The 18,396-nt window shown below is 49.1% G+C and overlaps 1 protein-coding gene across 2 annotated transcripts in view; it reads right to left on the reverse strand.

Annotated features, from left to right (window-relative positions):
• Acly (ATP citrate lyase) overlaps window positions 1–18,396 on the reverse strand; it is a 50,044-nt gene that overhangs the window by 23,907 nt on the left and 7,741 nt on the right. Inside the window, exons 4-17 of one of the 2 annotated variants that reach the window (XM_036195858.1) lie at window positions 18,280–18,342; window positions 17,645–17,835; window positions 17,099–17,178; window positions 15,421–15,551; window positions 14,527–14,645; window positions 13,579–13,715; window positions 12,860–12,921; window positions 11,333–11,450; window positions 8,578–8,732; window positions 7,969–8,059; window positions 6,876–6,905; window positions 2,831–2,972; window positions 2,386–2,554; window positions 466–570 (exon numbers count right to left, since the gene is read on the reverse strand). In XM_036195858.1, coding sequence (XP_036051751.1) covers window positions 466–570; window positions 2,386–2,554; window positions 2,831–2,972; window positions 6,876–6,905; window positions 7,969–8,059; window positions 8,578–8,732; window positions 11,333–11,450; window positions 12,860–12,921; window positions 13,579–13,715; window positions 14,527–14,645; window positions 15,421–15,551; window positions 17,099–17,178; window positions 17,645–17,835; window positions 18,280–18,342 — 1,593 coding nt within the window. The remainder of the gene's footprint in view (window positions 1–465; window positions 571–2,385; window positions 2,555–2,830; window positions 2,973–6,875; window positions 6,906–7,968; window positions 8,060–8,577; window positions 8,733–11,332; window positions 11,451–12,859; window positions 12,922–13,578; window positions 13,716–14,526; window positions 14,646–15,420; window positions 15,552–17,098; window positions 17,179–17,644; window positions 17,836–18,279; window positions 18,343–18,396) is intronic. The other variant, XM_036195859.1, reaches the window with a different exon arrangement.

An 18,396-nucleotide genomic window follows, 5' to 3' on the forward strand; every position in this document is an offset into this window, starting at 1 on the left:
GAGATGATAAACACAATTGGAGATAATCTTACTAAATGAATGAAGTCAGTTACAGAAAAACAAATATCATGTGTTTTCTTCCATTTGTGGGTCCTGGATTTTATATAAGTACATAAAACCAGACACATACAGATGACATGAAAGGGCCCTAATGAGGTCAGGGAGAGAGGACATGATCAGGATTTTGCTCAAGGTACATTATATTCTTGCGTGAAAATAGATTTAGGTAATCCAGTATAATCAAATAAAAAAGTTACTAATAACAACAGAAGTGAGCTTCCTATCGGCATGGTGGATCATGCCTCTAATCCTAAGGCTCAGGCGGAGGCTGAGGCAGGAAGATTACTTTACGTTCCAGGCCAATCTGGACCAGTGTGAGAACCCTGTCTCAAACAACAACAACAACAAACAACAAAGAAGTATGCTTCCTGCAGCCCTAGGAAGACTTCTGGGGCGGACACTCACCGTGGCTGGCCCAATGATGGTCACTCCCTTCTGGTCGGCCTTCTTGATGAGCTTCCGTGTAAGGGCCTCAGGGATGCCTTCTGCTATAATAGCTATGGTCCGGATCTAGAGGATTAACAAAGCCCCTTCTGTAAACACGCCACCTTTGATAGACAAGGAGGCCTGAGGTCCAAGGGTCCTCCTCCTAAGCCCAGTGTCCACATCCAGGTTCCAAGAACAAAGTAAGGTGAACAGAATGCATCTTCTATCTTCTTTCTCCCACAGGCCTCAGGTCCTACCCTAGTCACTTCAAACTCCTCTCAAAAGAAGAGGCATGGGGTCAGCGAGATGGCTCAGCAGGCAAGTGCACTTGCTGCCAAGCCTGACGACCTGAGCTTGATGTCAAGGACAGATATGGGAGATCTGTCTGACTTCTGGAAGTTGTCCTCTGAGCTCTGAGCTCCACATGTGTGCCACACACAGAGACAGTAAATGTTTAAAAAAAAAAAAAAAAAAAGGCACAGCAGTGGACGTTGAAAGAAAACCTCCACGGGCCATGTGCAAATGCTTCCAAATCTCCACTAGTCTGCAGCTACATTCTCTCACCTAACCCTCAGACTCAACTGACCCCTACCTGCCTTTTCCCTATGTACCCAGTGAGTCTTGTCTCTCTCCCCACAGGATGTGGCCAGTGCACACAGAAACATAGCTGTCCAGACTGGGCTAGAGGAACCGAAGATATAAGAACCATCTCTTTGGCTCTGGACCAGTCTGTAAAGGGTCAAGGTAACAGTTTAGGCTTTGTGGGTCTTGTGGTCTGTGTGGCAGGTTTCTAGTGCATAAGTATCCATCACAATACCCTGTCTCAAAAGAAAACAAAACTGTAACTCCTAATGATGGGAGCTTACCTAGGCTGTGAAAGCTCTGGGAACCAGGGTGTGTTAAAAGTTTCCAACTGGCCATTCTGATGGGGCAGTTCAGTTTCTAAAAATATGTGCTAGGTGATCATTAGGAATACATGCAAGGGGCTAGAGAGATGGCTCAGAGGTTAAGAGCACTAGCTACTGTTCCAGAGGTCCTGAGTTCAATTCCCCGGAACCACATGGTGGCTCACAACCAACTGCAATGAGATCTGGTGCCCTCTTCTGGCATGTAGGCAGAACACTGTATACATAATAAATCTTTGGGGCTGGAGAGATGGCTCAGTGGCTAAAAGCACTGACTGCTCTTCCAGAGAACACAAGTTCAATTCCCAGCACCCCCACGGTAGCTCACAACTGTCTCTAACTCCAGTTCCAGAGGATCTGGCACCCTCACAGACATACATTCAGACAAAACATCAATGAACATAAAAATAAAACAAACAATAAGAAAGCAAGAAAACAAAAGGATACATGCAAATGTTCACCCAAGATGCTTGTGAGAAGGACTGGAAAGAACAAGTCATGTTGTCAACCTACCTATTAGTACAGAAAGAGGTGTGGAGAGGGGATACTGAAACCTGGTGACCACGTTTCTGAGAAATGGGGTGTGCTTTTTATGCCTTAACATCTGTCCTGAAATAACATATAATACTCTACAAGAAAGTGCTTTTGGAGGCATGGTGCTGGGGCTCGAACCCAGGGCCTTACATTTGCTAGGCAAGTGCTTTGCCACTGAATTACACTCAGCCCAAGAAAGTGCTTTTGATCCTGTTGTCAAGCCAGTCTGAGAAGAAAAGAGCTGGAACGGATGGATGTCACTGGTGACCCATGGAAGCAGCCACTGCTCACCCTGAACTCTGGGGTCACTGCTGAGAAGTGTAAGTCTCCAAGCACTTTCCCCTAAACCCTAGCCTCTCCCAATTCCCAAGTCCTCTATCCCAAGTGGCCATGACTGTGAATTCCATTCAGAAGCTCTTTCTGATTTCCCCACCCAAACATTCCAACATCCACCATCTACCTGCGCATAGCTCATGGTCTCCATGGTACTGTCATAAGCAGATCGCAGGGAGGCGAAGTTAATCAGCACGTCTACCTCTGGGTGCTTTTTCATGGCATCAGCCATGTTCTTGAAGACAGGGATCAGGATTTCCTTGTGCCCCCAGTAAAACTTCTGCTTGTGATCCCCACTGCAAGTAAGCAGAGGAAGAGTAAGGACACCCTCAATCGATCAGGTCTGGGGAGGGGAAACTGAGTGGAAGAACCTCCCCAAGAGAGGCAAGACCTGGGTTCTCAAAGGTTCCCATCTGAAGGAAAAAGGGCCCCCAGGAACATGGACTGCCCCAATCTCTGGGGTGGCAGATTCCTCCATTGCAAACATGGGGAGCTAGCTGACTCCCAAGCTTTATTTAAAGATGAGAATCTCACTGAGTCACTTCCAGGCACCCTGCCTTGGCATGACTCACGTGAAAGGGTAGACCATGGCGGCTACTGAGGGCTCATCTCGGGAGCACACGTAGTCGAAGTCCAACATGCCTTGCACGGCCCGGGTCTGCATGCCCCACACGATAGCTTTGGTATGGCGGCTGAAGAGGGTGGCACTCTTCCCTAAGTGGGCAAAGACACAGCGAGTGCACCCAGAATACACACCTGGGAAGACCCACAAACAAGGGTAGCCTGCCCGAACCCCCATGCTGCATGTCCGGCTTGGTAGCCCTTCAAAACAGCAAACGGCTGTTAAAATAACAAAGTCTGGGAAATTTGCCTCAAATTTTTCTAGAAGGAAGCAGCAGCAGAGAGCAAGTATGTCTAGTGAGACCTGCCTGGCTGGAGAACAGTCCCATGGTGAACAGAAAAAGTGCCCCACGGCTGAAAATGCCCGAGAGAGTTCTTAACAGGTCATGCTGAATGTCCCAGGTGAGCTAGAGATAAAACTACATACACACATGGTCTGCATACTTAATAAAATTTATGTTCATTCTTTTGTGTTTTAATGCATTTATTTTATACCTTACACCTTATGTGTTTTGTCTCTACACATGTCTGTGCACTACATGTGTGTCTGGTGCCCACTGAAGCCAGAAGAGGGTGTTGAATCCCCTGAAACTGGAGTTACAGGTAGTTGTGAGCCACCATGTGGGTGCTGAGAACTGGACCCAGGTCCTCTGAAAAAGCAGCCAGTGCTCTTGTGATGAGCCATCTCTCCAGTTCCCTGTTTGTTTTTTGAAACACTATGATGCTCTAGCTGACATGTACCATGTTATATAGACTACAATGGCCTCAAAGTCACAGCTATCTGCCTACCCCCGCCTTCTAAGTGCTGGGAATAAAGGCATATGTCACCACACTCAGCTGTTTGTTAGTTTTAAGTTATTTTTAATGTGTATAGGTGTTTTGTCTGCATATAAGTATACTATGAGTGTGCAGTGCCTGTGGAGGCCAGAAAAGGGAATTAGATCTTGTATAATTAGAATTACAAGCAGTCAAAAGCTACCACATTGATGCTGAGAACCAACCCAGGTCCTCTGCAAGACCTGCAAATGTTCTTACCCTCTGAGCCCAGCTCCAGCTGCTGTTTTTAAAGCAAGATCTCAGGTAACCTGGGCTGGCTTTGAACTCACTAGATGGCTGAGGATGACCTTAAACTCCTGATCTTCTTGCCTCTGGCTCCCAAGTGTTAGTATTACAAGTAATTTGCCACATCACCAGCTCTTCTTTACTTTCAGTTTTTATTGAGACAGGGTCTCACACTATAACCCAGGTGGCCTGAACTCACTGTACAGCCCAGGGTCACTTCAATGTTGTAACAGTGTTTCTGTCTCAGCCTTTTGACTGCTGGAATTACAGATATGAACCACCACGCATGGCTTAATCAATTATTTTTAAAGGCACAAGAAAAGTTCAGCTCTCCCTATTTTGATGCCTGAGGACTTTCTTTCCCAACAGTGCTAATCAGCCTGTAAATCTAGACACAAGCCCAGCAACAGTCAGTATCTGAATGCTCACAAATTCTAGGTCAGTGGGTCGGGGGTCCAGCTAAGAGATTTGGGGCAGCTGGGGCTAAGGCCTGGACAGACTTATCTCTGACTAAGGTTACAGACTGGGCTTGGACACTAGGCAGAGCAATGATCAGTCAGCACGGGGCCACAACCTTCTCTCTCCCTCATCTTCCCACCTTCCTCATGTCCCAGGTGGCGCTTTGCTGCTCAGAACAATACTCTTGAGACAGGCTTTCTAGAAAACGGCAGGAAAGACTTTCAAGAAGAGGGCAGCTGGGCATGGAGGCTCACACTTTTAACCCAGCACTTGGGAGACAGAGGCAGGTGGTGGGCCTACAGAGAAAGCCTGTCTCAAAAAGGGGGGAAGGGGAGATGATGACACAAAGAGGCTACGGAAATGCACTGCAGCCAGAAGGGAAAGGAAAGGGTCCTTGCCTCACTTCCCCTTAACTCCCACAAAGTCCTGGTGGAGGAAAGCCCTTGAGGGACAATTCTGTGCTGGGGGGGTGGGGGGTGGTGGGGGCAATGCATCTCAGCCAGAGGCTTCTGGTATTAGCCTACTGTCCTAGAGCAAGCTTGGCTAACCAAGATCAAAGGATGATTAAATCACCATGCAGGCCAGCAGTAAGCCTCTCAGGTCACTTGTGAATACCTGGGATTTACTGTCAACCTAAACCCAGGGTTCCTGTAAGACATGGAACCTTAGAGTGAGGGCAGCCCCATAATCCAGCCTCACACTTTCTAGCCCTAGGAAATTGAAGCAGATATCCACAATGATAGTGGTCCTTGGTAATCTAGGAGAGCCAGGATTACCTGACTTGAGAAAAAGTCAATTGTGTGATAAAGAAGACCATAAAGCAGTGAGGCTCTGCCACCCCCAGGGGGGCCTACACCAAGCCCAGTGCCATGCATATAAATCTGTCTTCAGAGAGAAAGACAAAGCACCCCAATCCCTACAAGCCTACCCACACCTCCTGCTTTAAAGGGCAGGGCTCAAGTGCTTAACTCCTCAAGCACAGAAAAACCAAAGCCAAAGGGGCCTTTGGCATCAGTAGGAGGCACCAGAGAACCTTAATGGCCACCCAGGCATGGCGAGCACTCTGCATGACCTGGTCTCCTCCTTGACCTACTCCTATCCTCCCACTTCTAAGTGACCAGATAAAGTGCCTCCCCACAGCCCACTTCCCCTAGGGGAGGAGAGCTCCCCCCAGACCCAGTCTGGCCCTGTTCTATCAGCACACTGGTCTTGCCTTCTAGGTAATAATGGATCTCACTGGAGGCGATATGAAAGAATTAAGGGCTAGTAGAAGAGCTGAAGAGATGGATCAATAGTTAAGGAGCCGATACTGCTCTTGCAGGGGACCTGACTTTGGTTCCCAGCACCCATGTCAGATGGCTTACAACAGTTACAACTGCCTGTAACTCCAGCTCCCAGGGATCCAACACCCTCTTTGGGTCTCTGAGGGTACCTGCACTCACATGAACAACTCCATACCCTAACACACACACACACACACACACACACACACACACACACACACAAAGTTAAAATTAAAAATAAATCTTAAAAAAAAAAAAAAAAAAAAAGCTGATAGGCAGAGGGGTGCAACCATTGTCATTGTTCAGATATTGCTACCCACCCTAGGGATCAAAGTCATCAATGAAAGCAGCTCTTGCACTTACAGCCCTAAATGTCAGTTACATGGAGGAGCTTGATGGAGCTCAGCATGCAAGGAGCTTCCGAGTTTGATTCCAAGTATTGAAAAAAAGCCACAAGGAAGTCCTGATGCTGGTACTAAGTAATCCACTAGCGTATCAATAGTGTGTGCATGAGTGTATGCACTGAAAATGTCCACTGTAAACTGTGACCTCAGACACCAAAGCCCAGATCCCTTCAGGTCCTTAAAATGACCTGTTTTACAGACAGACACCACTTGACCTTCCTGGTTTCCCTCTTCACATCTTTGCTCTTCTACCAAAACCTGGGAGAAATCTATACTGGTCTGAAATTGGGAGCTATGGGATGCAGTGGTCAGTACTGAAGTTGAGGCAGGAAAGCAAGGCAAAGATGAGATGCAGATGAGAATCAGGGTTGAGCTGTGGTTCCCTACAGCAGCCAGCAGTCAGAGGCATCAACTGCTCTCTGCCGCTCCCCTTTTAATTGGATGTTGCCCCTTCCCAAGAGCCTCCCTCCTGGCACCCGAGTCTCTGGAGCTGTGGGCTGGCTCTTGCTCCTTCTGCTCCACTTCCCTCCAAGGTAAGAGCCAGAGACAGCCACACAGTGAAGCGAGGGCTGTGCTGGGACAAGTAAGTACTAAGTAGGACAGGGAAGGGACAAAGAGCAAAGACTGGGTCTTGGGGGGCAGGCCACACCAAGGTGGGGACAGAAAATATACTGCACAACATTGCAACCCACCAGGGAAGGAAGAAACAAAGCACACAGAGAAATTGGAACCCACTGACAAAGCCACATGTAGAGTAGGGGCAGGGCGGGGCGGGCAGGGCATCCTACCTTGCAGGGATCTTGGACTTGGGACTGAATCTGTTAAAGAAAATGACCAAGGACACTGAGTGAACCACTGGTGGGAGGCTTTGGTGGCAGAGCACAGAAACAGGACAACAGGTCCATAGACAGGCCATCTGGTGCTGTCACTGGCTATTTCACAGTGAACAGCAGGAATAAAACCAACAAGAGAGGCAAAAGCACCAGTGGGCAGAACAGAAACAAGCAAGACAAAGAATTGGGGTGTGGAGGAGGAAGGCTAGGCAAGTGCCCTGGACACTGAAGCCTCCTCCAGGCCTTTTGGGTGACACACTTCCATCTGGGCCTCCAGGCTGGCTGAGTCACACCCTCTTAACACCACTGCCTCTATCCCCATGCAGCACAGCACAGTGATGAAACCAGCTGGACCCACCACTCCACTGTGGACAAAGCTGACACCTCGGAGATGCAGAGCAGTGACTTCTGACCTTGAGCCCCAGAGCTACCGTCCTTATTTCTAAGATGTCTTAGTCCAGCCTGACTGTATGACAAAGAGGCTGCAAGGCTCCATCAGCCAGAAGAAGCCAGTGCCACTCATCTGCGGCTAGTGTGAGTGCTGGCAGGTCAGCTCGTCCCTGGGATGGAGATGAACTAGGGGATGTGTGCGAGGGCTAGCAGACAGGCGCACAGAGAGAAGTGTATCAAGAGCCCCTCCCTGGCTGGTGTGAGAAGACAGAGGACTGTTGAGGAGCTGGCTTTGCCGTCTCCACTCCCCAGCTCTGCCTTCCATTTAGAGTCTGGGAGAACATTCCTCCTCCTGGTTCTGCTGAAATCCTCCTGTCTCCTCTGCAGCCTCCCAGTTCAGTTCAGAGCCCCGGGAAGAGGGTAGAAGATGAGAGGGAGGGAGATGATCCAGGCAATGTGGATCATCAGCTCCAGAACCCACAGGGAAGCCTCAAGTCACTTCATCCTCATGAGATCCACTCCATCTCATGCTGAGGCCCACTCCCACAGCCCAGCTCGGACTGCTTCCCTGATGCCTCTTCCAGGCAGGCCCCAAGCAGGGAGAGACAGGGAGGACACCACAGGCCTCTGTGCACTGTGGTAGACAGCTGGAAGTTACCTTGGGGCATGGCTGGTTTGGCTTTCTTTGCGGGTGCCACTTCGTCAGCTCGGGATTCCGAGAAAGATGCTGTCCGGCTCGGTGCTGGAGTCTTGAGTAATGTAAGAAGAGAATGGAGTTAAGTGTCACAGGTAGTGACTGAGGACAAGAACCACTGGTCCTGAATGCCCCAAAGAAGTGAAGTAACAAGAATTACATACGGCATTGTTTTAATAGTCTCACTATGTATAGAGCAGGCTAGCATAGAAACTGCAGCAATTCTCCTGCCCTAGTACAGCTGTGCACTAAACCTGGCTCAATGGTGTTCTTCAGAAACTGCCAAAATGGGAAGTGATTTTGTTCCATGCTACAGATGAGCCACCAGAGGTCCTAAGAGGCTAAGGCACCTGTTAGAGTCCCACTCTCTTCAAGGACAGTCAGGATTTGAATTCAGGTTTGATGTGAAAACCTTTAGTCCTTACATTACTTTACCTTCACCATATACCAACATCCCCAGTATCCTCCTATCCCCTAAATGCTAGAAGAGGAACAGTGTGTCCTGTGTAGAGCAGTGGGGGATGTAGGCAAGGTGGCTCCTTCCTTTAAGGTGGGAGCAAAGCTAGCACCTACCGATGTGCTCCCACTGGCATTAAGGAGGAAGTTGGCAGTGTGAGCTGCTGTGGGTGGCTGGTTGGGGATGGGCCGGTGGCCCAGGGCCATGCCCACAATGGCCGTCATGTGAGTTTCTGTGCCAAAGACATGGATGGGGATTCCGGTGGTCTTCCCTGTGAGAGAAGGAAAAGGCTCATGATTCAAGATCTGGAGTAAATGCCTAATCCACAGGACTCTACAGAGGCCCCTTGACAGTCTTGCTCAATGCCTGGCACTGTGAGGGCACAAATCAGCTGTACAGAATTTCACCACCAAACCAGTCTTTGGAAAGGTCACCTGTGGACAGGAGAGGAAGCAGCAGCGCCACTGGAAGCCAGGTGTCAGAAGTGGATTAGCACACACCTCTGGTCACCTGGGCCTGGCTCTCCACTCTCCTCCACTCTTCAGTTGTGCCTGCCACCATGCCTGCCTTGCTGGTCTGCTCTGTTTCTAAATACCCTTAGCTGGCTCCCCGGAGGCATTGGCCTTGCTTCTCCTACACAGAGCTGGCACCCTCACCTGCTGCTCCCCATCACTGAGCTCAACACAAGTGCCAGCTGCTAACCGCCCTAGCCATGGGGGCACACCCTCCACACGACCCTGCTTCCTGCATCTCCTTCACTGTTTTATTCTTTGAGATAGAGTCTTACTTTGTGGCTCTCCTGGCCTGGAACTTGTATGTAGACCAGGCTGGCCTCAACTCAGGGATTTGCCTACCTCTGCCTCCTGAGTTCTGGGATTAAAGGTGTGAGCCACCATACCAGGCATTTTCTTCACTTTAGATAAACAGATGGAAACAAGCACTTGGTACCACTTTAGATGATTGGTGGGGTTGGGGAGTTTGCCATGGATACTGAAGTTTGAAAAATGGAGGATGGAAAGGTCTGGCCTTTTCCAATTAGACGTCAAGCTCATTGACAAGAATGTCTTCTAGGCGGGTGGCGATGGCTCATGCCTTTAATCCCAGCACTTGGGAGGCAGGGCCAGGAGGATCTCTGTGAGTTCAAGGCCAGCCTAGTCTACAGAGCGAGATTCAGGACAGGCACCAAAACTACACAGAGAAACCCTATCTCAAGGGAAAAAAGGGGGGGGGGGGGGGGCTGGAGAGATGGCTCAGAGGTTAAGAGTATTGACTGCTCGTCCAGAGGTCCTGAGTTCAATTCCCAGCAACCACATGGTGGCTCACAACCACCTGTAATGAGATTTGGTGCCCTCTTCTGGTGTGTAGACATACATGCAGTCAGAATACTGCATACATAATAAATAAATTTTTTTTTTTTTTTTTTTTTTGCTTTTTGAGACAGGGTTTCCTCTGTGTAGCTTTGCACCTTTCCTGGAACTCACTCTGTAGCCCAGGCTGGCCTCGAACTCACAGAGATTAAAGGCATGCGCCACGACCACCCAAATAAAATCTTAAAAAAAAAAAAAAAAAGTTAGACAGCAGTGGTGGCACATGCCTTTAACCCCAGCACTTGGAAGACAGAGCCAGGAGGATCTGTGAGTTTGAGGCCAGGCTGGGCTACAGAACGAGTTCCAGTACAGGTGCCAAAACTACACAAAGAAACCCTGTCTCAAAAAAAAAAACAAAAAAAAAAAAACAAAAACAAAACAAAAAAAAGAATGTCTTCTATTTGTCACTTTCTGGAACTTCACATAAAGAGAACTGCTTTTCTAAAATGCTTCTGCAACCTCCTAGGTGGCCTGCTTCTGCTCTGGCCACGGTCTCACTGTCTACCTTCTCTTTACCCGGGAGCCAATCACTCTGCCACATCTAAGTCAAACCACGCTGCTCCTCTGCTCAAATGCAGAATGTATTCCCATGTTAGGGTCACAGCCATGTCTGTACAGGACCTGTACAGCCCCACCTCCTCCCTCTTGACCCCAGTCTACAGCCCTCCCTCCCTCTGGTCCCATCTCCCACCACACACACACACACACACACACACACACACACACACACACACTCCCTCCCTCCCTCCCTCCTTGTCCCTCTCTCTGTCTCTCTCTGTCTCTCCATCATAGAGCCTTGGAGGATGTTCTTTCCTCTGCAGAGATCATCCCTAAGCTGCACTCCCCTGCTCTGGGTCTTTACTACAATGTTTCCCCTTTTATTACTTCATGGCATTTAGCATGACCTGACATTACAGTCAAGCTAAAGCTCTAGTATCCAGCACACTACTAGACACACAGCAGACATTCTGTATTTGTTAGATACAGAGCCCAGTCATTCTCAATTGGTGGCAGAGGAGGGAAGAATTCAAAGAGCCCTTTCCAGGATAGTCAAGGAGATATGCCACGAACTTTCCAGATAGAAGGGAGAGGATGCTAAATGCTGGAGAGATGGCTCAGCAGTTAAGAGCACTTGTTGCTCTTGCAAAGGACCCAGGCTCAGTTCCCAGCATCCACATGGTGCTCACACCATCTTTACTGGCAGTTGCAGAGGATCCTATGCCCTTTTGTTATCTGTGGGGAGCAGGCAACTACATACAGTACACACATATACATGCAGGCAAAACACTCATACATATAAAACAATCTTTAAAAAAACAAAACAAAACAATGGGGGAGGGGTAAGTGGTGATGAACACCTTTAATCCTAGCACTCAGGAGATAGATGAAGGCAGATCTCTGTGAGTGTGAGGCCAGCCTGATCTACAGAGCAAGTTCCAGGACAGCCTGGGCTACATAGCAAAACTCCGTCTTGAAAAAAGGAAGAAAATGTTCCCCATCTTACCAACTTCTCCCATCACTCGTAATCCCTCTTGATAGTTGGGGCCACCTCTTCGGACAAAGATTGTGACCTCATGCTCCTTCAGGGGACCCTGGTAATCTCGAATTGCTCTCACAATGCCCTAAAGAAAGCCAAAAGGACAACAGAGACATATGATTAAAACAAAGCAGCCACAAATCAACTTATAACCAGGATAAACGGATGTACAGGTGTACATGAAGAGGGCCACTTCTCACACAGCACAGCAGGCCTTAGCAGTCAAGGCCTACAGAGGCTTATGCACACAAGCTGAGTGAACTGCAAAACTGTAGGCCAATGTGGGGCCACTCAATGTTGAGGAATGGCCACAGAGCAGCCAAGAACCATACCCTTCAAGACTGGCACACTAACTGCCAACAACAGTGCTTCCAGGTCTCTGTTGTTCTGGCTGCAATCATTCTTACCCCTTAATGCATTGGGATGGGGGTGGGGTCTATGTTGGCGTCCTATGCAAGGCTTTTCAGTTAGGGAAGACATGGTCTTCCTTAATGTCAAAAGTCACCTAAGTGATTTAGGGAACAGCTCTTATAATGATATCCAACCAGTCTGGAAAATGAGGCTGGACTTCTCCAAATAGAATGCTGACTTGAAGTCTAGCTTCTATCACCAAAAGCATGTCACAGGATGTTACACAATTCCTGTTTGATGCCTAACCATTCACTTGACAAGGATGATATCTGCACTGAAGGACACTCCCAAGTTAAAGCTGCAGATGTAAACCTGCTTCAACGAATCAGGCCCAATTAGGAGACCCTGTTGAAGGCAGACCTGATGAGCCATGGTCCTTCACTTCCCTAGAGCTCAGACTTTCAAGGTGGACACTATTATTCTCAAGACATAGATGGGATAACCACATGTGGCATGTTTCTGAAAAGCCACAGTGAGCACCATGACATGAAATAATGAACAGCCCTCTAAGAGGCTAGCCTGAAAGGGTGACATCCAAGAAATATTAGCTCTGACATCTTTGTGGACTGGAGTCATGTGTTTTTAAAAGCATGTTCCCAAGGTCCTGACTCATAGCCATGCACAGGGACACAGACCCAGAGGACTCTGGCTGGATGAGGTCATCAGAAGCTGTCCTCATCTCGACATTTGGGAACAGGGACTGGTGACGGAGACCCACACCTGCAGAGAACCCAGCAAATCAGTGCTGGGAATGAGGACAATCACGCCCAGTCTCAGAGAACTGGTTCTGGGAGGAGAGAGCAAGCCTTCAACTGCCCTCTCTGCTACAGCAAGTGCTAACTGCCTAGACACACAGCTTCAGATCCACATCTCCTGTCTTCTACTTCCTACACAAGGAACTAGACAGGGTTCAATCTCTAACACCAAAAAAGACACAGACAAGACCCTAGGTCACAAGCCCTTAATCAGACTAAGGCAATGCACAGGAACTTGCCTCAGGTCAAACTTTGTTATCCCAAAGCCCATTTCCCCCAGAAACTGCAGTTACCACTAGTTAGTTACTAGTTAGTCACAGTTAGTTACCTTGAAGGTAGCAGCCACATTGGTGAAGTTTGCGATGCTGCCTCCAATGATGAGGATCTTGCCTAGGTTGGGAGTAAAAACGAGGTCAAAGTTGGAGAGGAAAAAGACTTGAGCTTGGCCCCAGGAATTAATTCAACTGAGGACATCTGGTCCTCTGGGCAAAGATGCTCTAAGAGGAAGGAGTGCAGGGAGCAAGCAGGACCACCTCCCCAGACACCCACTCAGCTTCGTCAGCTCAGCTCTCCACTACCCCATTACCCAGTGTGCAAACCTGCAGTCTCTATCTTACTTCCGGCTCCAACCCGGAAGTCCAGCTCGGTGTTGATTATCTCTGGTGAGAATCTCACTTTTTTTCCCTCTGTCTCTTAAGGGGAACTGGTACAGAGCCCTAAAACTGGGAAGGTGGGAATCACAAAGCCTGGGAAGCTGGAAGACATCACTAAGCTGTAAGTTTATATTCGTCACAGCAAAAGCATGCTGTAGCCTTTCCTCCTCTGGTGAATTTCATATGCTCTCCTTGCCCAACATGAGCACCTCTGACTGATGTTGCCAGGGTCCACTAGAAGTACGAAAAACAGAGACCCCTGAAATTAAATGCCTAGTCCCCACTTGCAAAGAACAGGAGCATGGCCTCAGTGATTCCTAGCACAAATCTGTTCCACACTGTGCCACCCCAGAAGGTGTGTGTACACCCCCATGCACTCATGCAGGTGCCTCACCATCTGGGTGCTTCTCTCGAGTCATAAGTGAGAGGATGGTCTTGGCATAATCATAGGTCTGTTGTTCACTGGGAGCACCAGAGTACTCGCCGTAATTCGCCAGCTCATTGACACCTCCAAGATCACAGATGGTATCACTGCCAGAGAGACACAGAACTCAGTGCCTGCTCAGGGTAGCAGAGTCAAACCTGTACAGAGCTGTCCAACATTCCCACAAGTATGGAAGTCAGCCTGCAGAACTGGCCTCCCCAACCTATAACCTTCAACCCCCATGCAAGCCTCACTTGAAGGTCGATGTGCCATGAGACTCTCCCAGGCAGAGCACTTTGCCAACCTCAGGGCACTAAGGTTTTGGGTAGACAGCATGGGTAAAATGAACAATAAGCAGCTGTCTGACATGGTCCAAAAATACAAGAACTAGCACATTGCAGGAGTCCTCAAGGAGCAAACTCTAGCCAGAGCAGCAGGAGGGCTGTGGCAGATCATACATCTGCTACAATTCCGGAGAAAAAAACAACTGCCAGTTGTTGGAAAGGGAGTAAAAACGTGCTCCCACTATTTCTATAACGCAACAAAGTGCAAACGTTTTCTAGGTACTAAAATGCCCAAGGAGAGCAGAGTAAGGTGCTCTCAGGGGTGACCCTATGAGGAAGGAGTGAGCAGCTTTTACTTTCTAGTGTACCTTTTTGTTGTTACTTTTCTATGAGGCACACATCATCAATTACAAGAACTAAAACCATAAAATGAAATCATTCTCAATTAAATGAGGCTACAGAAGACACTGTGTATGGAGCAGGCAGTCCAGAGCCACTTGAATTCCCCAGGGTGACACTGCTTCCGTCTGGCTCAGTGAGCTCATGGACCACGGGCAGGTCAAAACTAGGGGCTCCAGGCAGTCCATGTGTGGGCACTGGGCAGGCGGGCCTGGCGGGCACCCCTCCTTGTCACCTGTACACGACCGAGGCGCCACCCCCAGCAACCATGGTCCAGATCCGCCCCTTGGGGTTCAGCAAGGTCAGCTTCAAGCTTGCGCCGCTTTTGGCATCCAGGTCTGCAATGTAGGCCTCCTGGGGAACAGATAACCACAGGTGGCCTTAAGAGCACCCCTTCCACAGGTCCTAAATCCAAAGACCACAGCTCGCTATCTGAAGGCACATTAAAGAGTTAGTCAATCACTACAGTGGGGCGGGGAATGGGGAACTGCAAGGCCCTGGGCCTGGGACAGAATCTTTATTGACAGTATCTGACAATATCTTTAAAATCGACAGTATCTTTGAAATACTAAAACCAGCTCCATCTGCGAAACACATTTCTCAGCTCCATCCCCAAGTCCAGACCCCACCATGTCCTGCTGCTTCCGCCTCTCTCCACACCAGCCCCTACCCTTAGTTCATCCCACATCCTTGCCCACTCCCCAGCCCTCTTCCTCCCTCCAGCCGGGCTGGATGACTTCACAGAAGGCCTGATCCTGCTGGGAGGACTTCTCAAAGGATGGGGTGGGGAGCAGCAATCAAAATTCTCAGCCAGTGGCCAAGAGAAGAACCTTCCCGTCAGGGTTGGGGAGAGCCACTTGGAATTATCAAGAGGCAACAAATCAAGAGAAGAGCCCGAGAGGCTGATTGAGAGTGATGTCTAAAAGGATTTCTGGCCAGGATTCAGAGGCTTGGCTGCATCCCATTCCGACCCCCCAACCTCACTGGGATTTTAAGAAAATTAAATGGTTCTCTATTTTTCTTTTCCTGCCAAATACAAAGCCAAGATGGGGACCAAATGACTGTCTAGGATTAGTCACGCTGTCTCCTAGGCCTATCACCCTCCATCTCCTCCCCAGACCTGCCTTACCTCTGGATATGCCTCACGCCCAAATGGGGGAGGGAACTCTATATCACCCCATTTCACTTTGCAGATGTAGTCAGCCGTGGCATCCACCTTGGCTGCCAAGTCAAGGATGTAGACACCATCTTTGGTCACCACTAGGAGAAAAGTCAAAGCAGTCAGTCAGTCACCAACTTTAAGGTGAGGCAGCCATCAGCCTCTGAACCATCCCTTCAGACTCCACCAGGTGCGCCCACACACTCTCACAAGCCCCATAACCTTAAATCAGAATGGCCCCTGGGACGACTCTCGGAACATGAACATTCCCCATCCACTGACCTTCAGCTAACAGTTCAAAGGAGACCTGTCAGCTGCCATTGCAAGTTTTCGACATCTTCCTAAAATGCCATTCTCCCCGTTTTAAGTATTCAAGCATTGGCCTACCCATAGCCCTGCCATTAAGCAAAACAAAACAAACAAAACCTGTTTTCTAGAGTTGGCAGAACATGAGAGAGGCCCTAGGTTCAATCCCTTACACCAAATAATATATTAAAAAATAAAGGGTTGGTGAGAAGATCAGTGGGTTAAGAGAGCTTGCTGCTCTTCTAGAGGACATGAGTTCAAGTCCAAGAACCCATGTGGGGCAGCTCACAAGTGCTTGTAACTTCAGCCTTCAGACACACTCTTTCTGGTCACCAAAGGCACAGACACAGACACATACATTTACACAAATAGAAATTTTTTAATGTTTAAAATAAATTTAAATAAATAATAAAAACTGTTGAAGGAGGTATGAGAGCACAGGAGAAACATTCAAGGTCATCCTCAGCTATATAGCGAGTTTGAAGCTAGTGTGGACCAGACTAGACATCAAAATAACAACAGCAAAAGACCCACCATTCAAAACAACAATAAACTCTGCTGGTCTAGGTCTTAGGTTCCAATTGATATACCACCACTGCTCCCACACACCCACACACTTCAGGCACTACTGTTAGAAGCCCTAGGGGTGTACATCTGGGGCTGCTGTGGTCCAGCTAGGGAAGTCTCAGTGTTTGGTGCAAAGTACCCCAGAGTGCTCTGGGCCCCAGGCCAGCATATTCAGCTGCAATGCCTCACTAAGCATCCATATTTCTTCTCAGGCCATTTAGCTAATTAAGTTAGCACACAGCCATCTGGCCCACTAGAGGGGCTGCATCCTCAGCTGTAATCTGGTAATTTCCCTCTTCTTGGACTCTGCCCCGAGAGGCCTAGCCAGAATCTGCCAGGCTATCTGCCTCCTTCACAGCTTGAGAGCCTGTAGCCAGCTCTTCTTGGTGTTAGGGGTAGTAAATGATTGACCAATCCCTGAGAGGGAGGATAGTGAGGCCTCCAAGGGTATGGGGAGGATCAGGCCAGAGCCTGGGAAGCCTAACCTGCATATAGGAACAACAACCTAACAGACAGACCAAAGCCAGGACTTCCCCGGAGCAGGACAAATTAAGGACAAAGAAAGAAGTTGGAGTTGGTTAAGATGAATAAATTACAGTTTGGGTGCTCAGAAACAGGAGGTGGCACTGGAGGCCACTCCTTATGGGGATGCCCTGGATACCCACAGAAGCTCTGTACTCTGGTACGAGAGCCCAGGGTCTCTGAATGCCAAAGCCAGGGTTACTGTAGACTCGGGGCCCACCACCATTCCACCCCAGCAAACAAAGCTTTTTACCAAGAGGGTTGATCTCAAGGTAGGTAAAGTACAGATCCTCGTAGAAATTGAACAGGCCAGAGATGAAGCTGGCCAGGATTCTAGAAGGGAGGGGGGAAAGAGGACCAGTTAGTCCACCAGTGCAGGACTGCATTCCCACCCCTTCCGACAGCAATCTCACTGTCACTGACAGCGCAGCCCCACTTCTCCACTGCTGACCCTTCGGCCTCTGCTGCCCTCTGCCAACCCCGCTCCCTTGGCTGTCACTCATCAAACACTGAGGCGGAAAGAAGCTGTCAAGCTCAGAGCTGGAGGAACCGCCAGACAGACAGGGGCAAGGAGGTGAGGGACGAGGCTGGCATATTGCAGACTGATTCCAAGCCAGCGCCCTCCCCGAACACGTGGCTCCCTTCCTCAGGACACAGCCATACCCACCACCTGCTCCCAAGCAGGGAGGCTCACTCTGCTTTCTCTCTCCTGTACCCAGAGCTCAAGGCATTGGTCTCCTGTGTCATACTGGACTTCTCATCCCCAGCCATGGCCACACCATCCCTCCCAGAACTCAACTCTTTCTTGTCTTCAGGGGCATGGACCAACAGGTGTCTCTTAATGTCCTCAGTGTTCAGCTTCTCATCCACGCCCACAAGCAGCTTCTGGGCTTTGGCGTCCACGTCGCCCACATCCATACCACCTTCATGGTGGAACAGGACGTAGTCTCCTTCCCGAGTAGCATAGATGCACACATAGAACTCCTCCGCCTTGCAAGTAGAGACAGTATGAAGGTGGTGAGGGTGCTCAATGGCAGGGGTCAGAAGGCCTCACCCAGGAGTGGGCTCATTTCTAAACCCTGATACAAAGTGCCCCGCTTCTGCTAAGGGACAAGGAAAGATAAGGACCCAACCTCCTTAGCTAAGTCAAGTGGTGCATCTTGAAGAGCTTCTGCCTTCAAGTCCTTCTCATCCCGCCATCAGGAAGTCCCCTCTGTTATCTGCTCTCACTCCATTTTGCTGCAAACTAGGCCTTTCCTGCATCCTAGATTCCTTACTCATAATTTCCTCCAGGCCTCTGCCAGAGCTTTGGAGACCCTGGTCCCCTTGCCTATTCCCCTGGGCACCTCAATCTCTCCTTTCATCATTTCAGAAAGACAATCACAAGACTGAGGGGGGAGGAAGATCCATCCAGCTTGTCCCTGCCTCACATACCTGACTGTGGGGGACGAAAGGTTCAATCAGAAAGTTCTTGAGGAAGCCTCTGGCTTTGCCGACCTATGGAAAAATTGAGGGAAGTGCAGCTTAGATGCATGGTGTATTCTTCACAAA

The sequence above is a fragment of the Onychomys torridus genome, chromosome 8 (assembly GCF_903995425.1).
Source record: "Onychomys torridus chromosome 8, mOncTor1.1, whole genome shotgun sequence".
Classification (NCBI taxonomy): domain Eukaryota; kingdom Metazoa; phylum Chordata; class Mammalia; order Rodentia; family Cricetidae; genus Onychomys; species Onychomys torridus.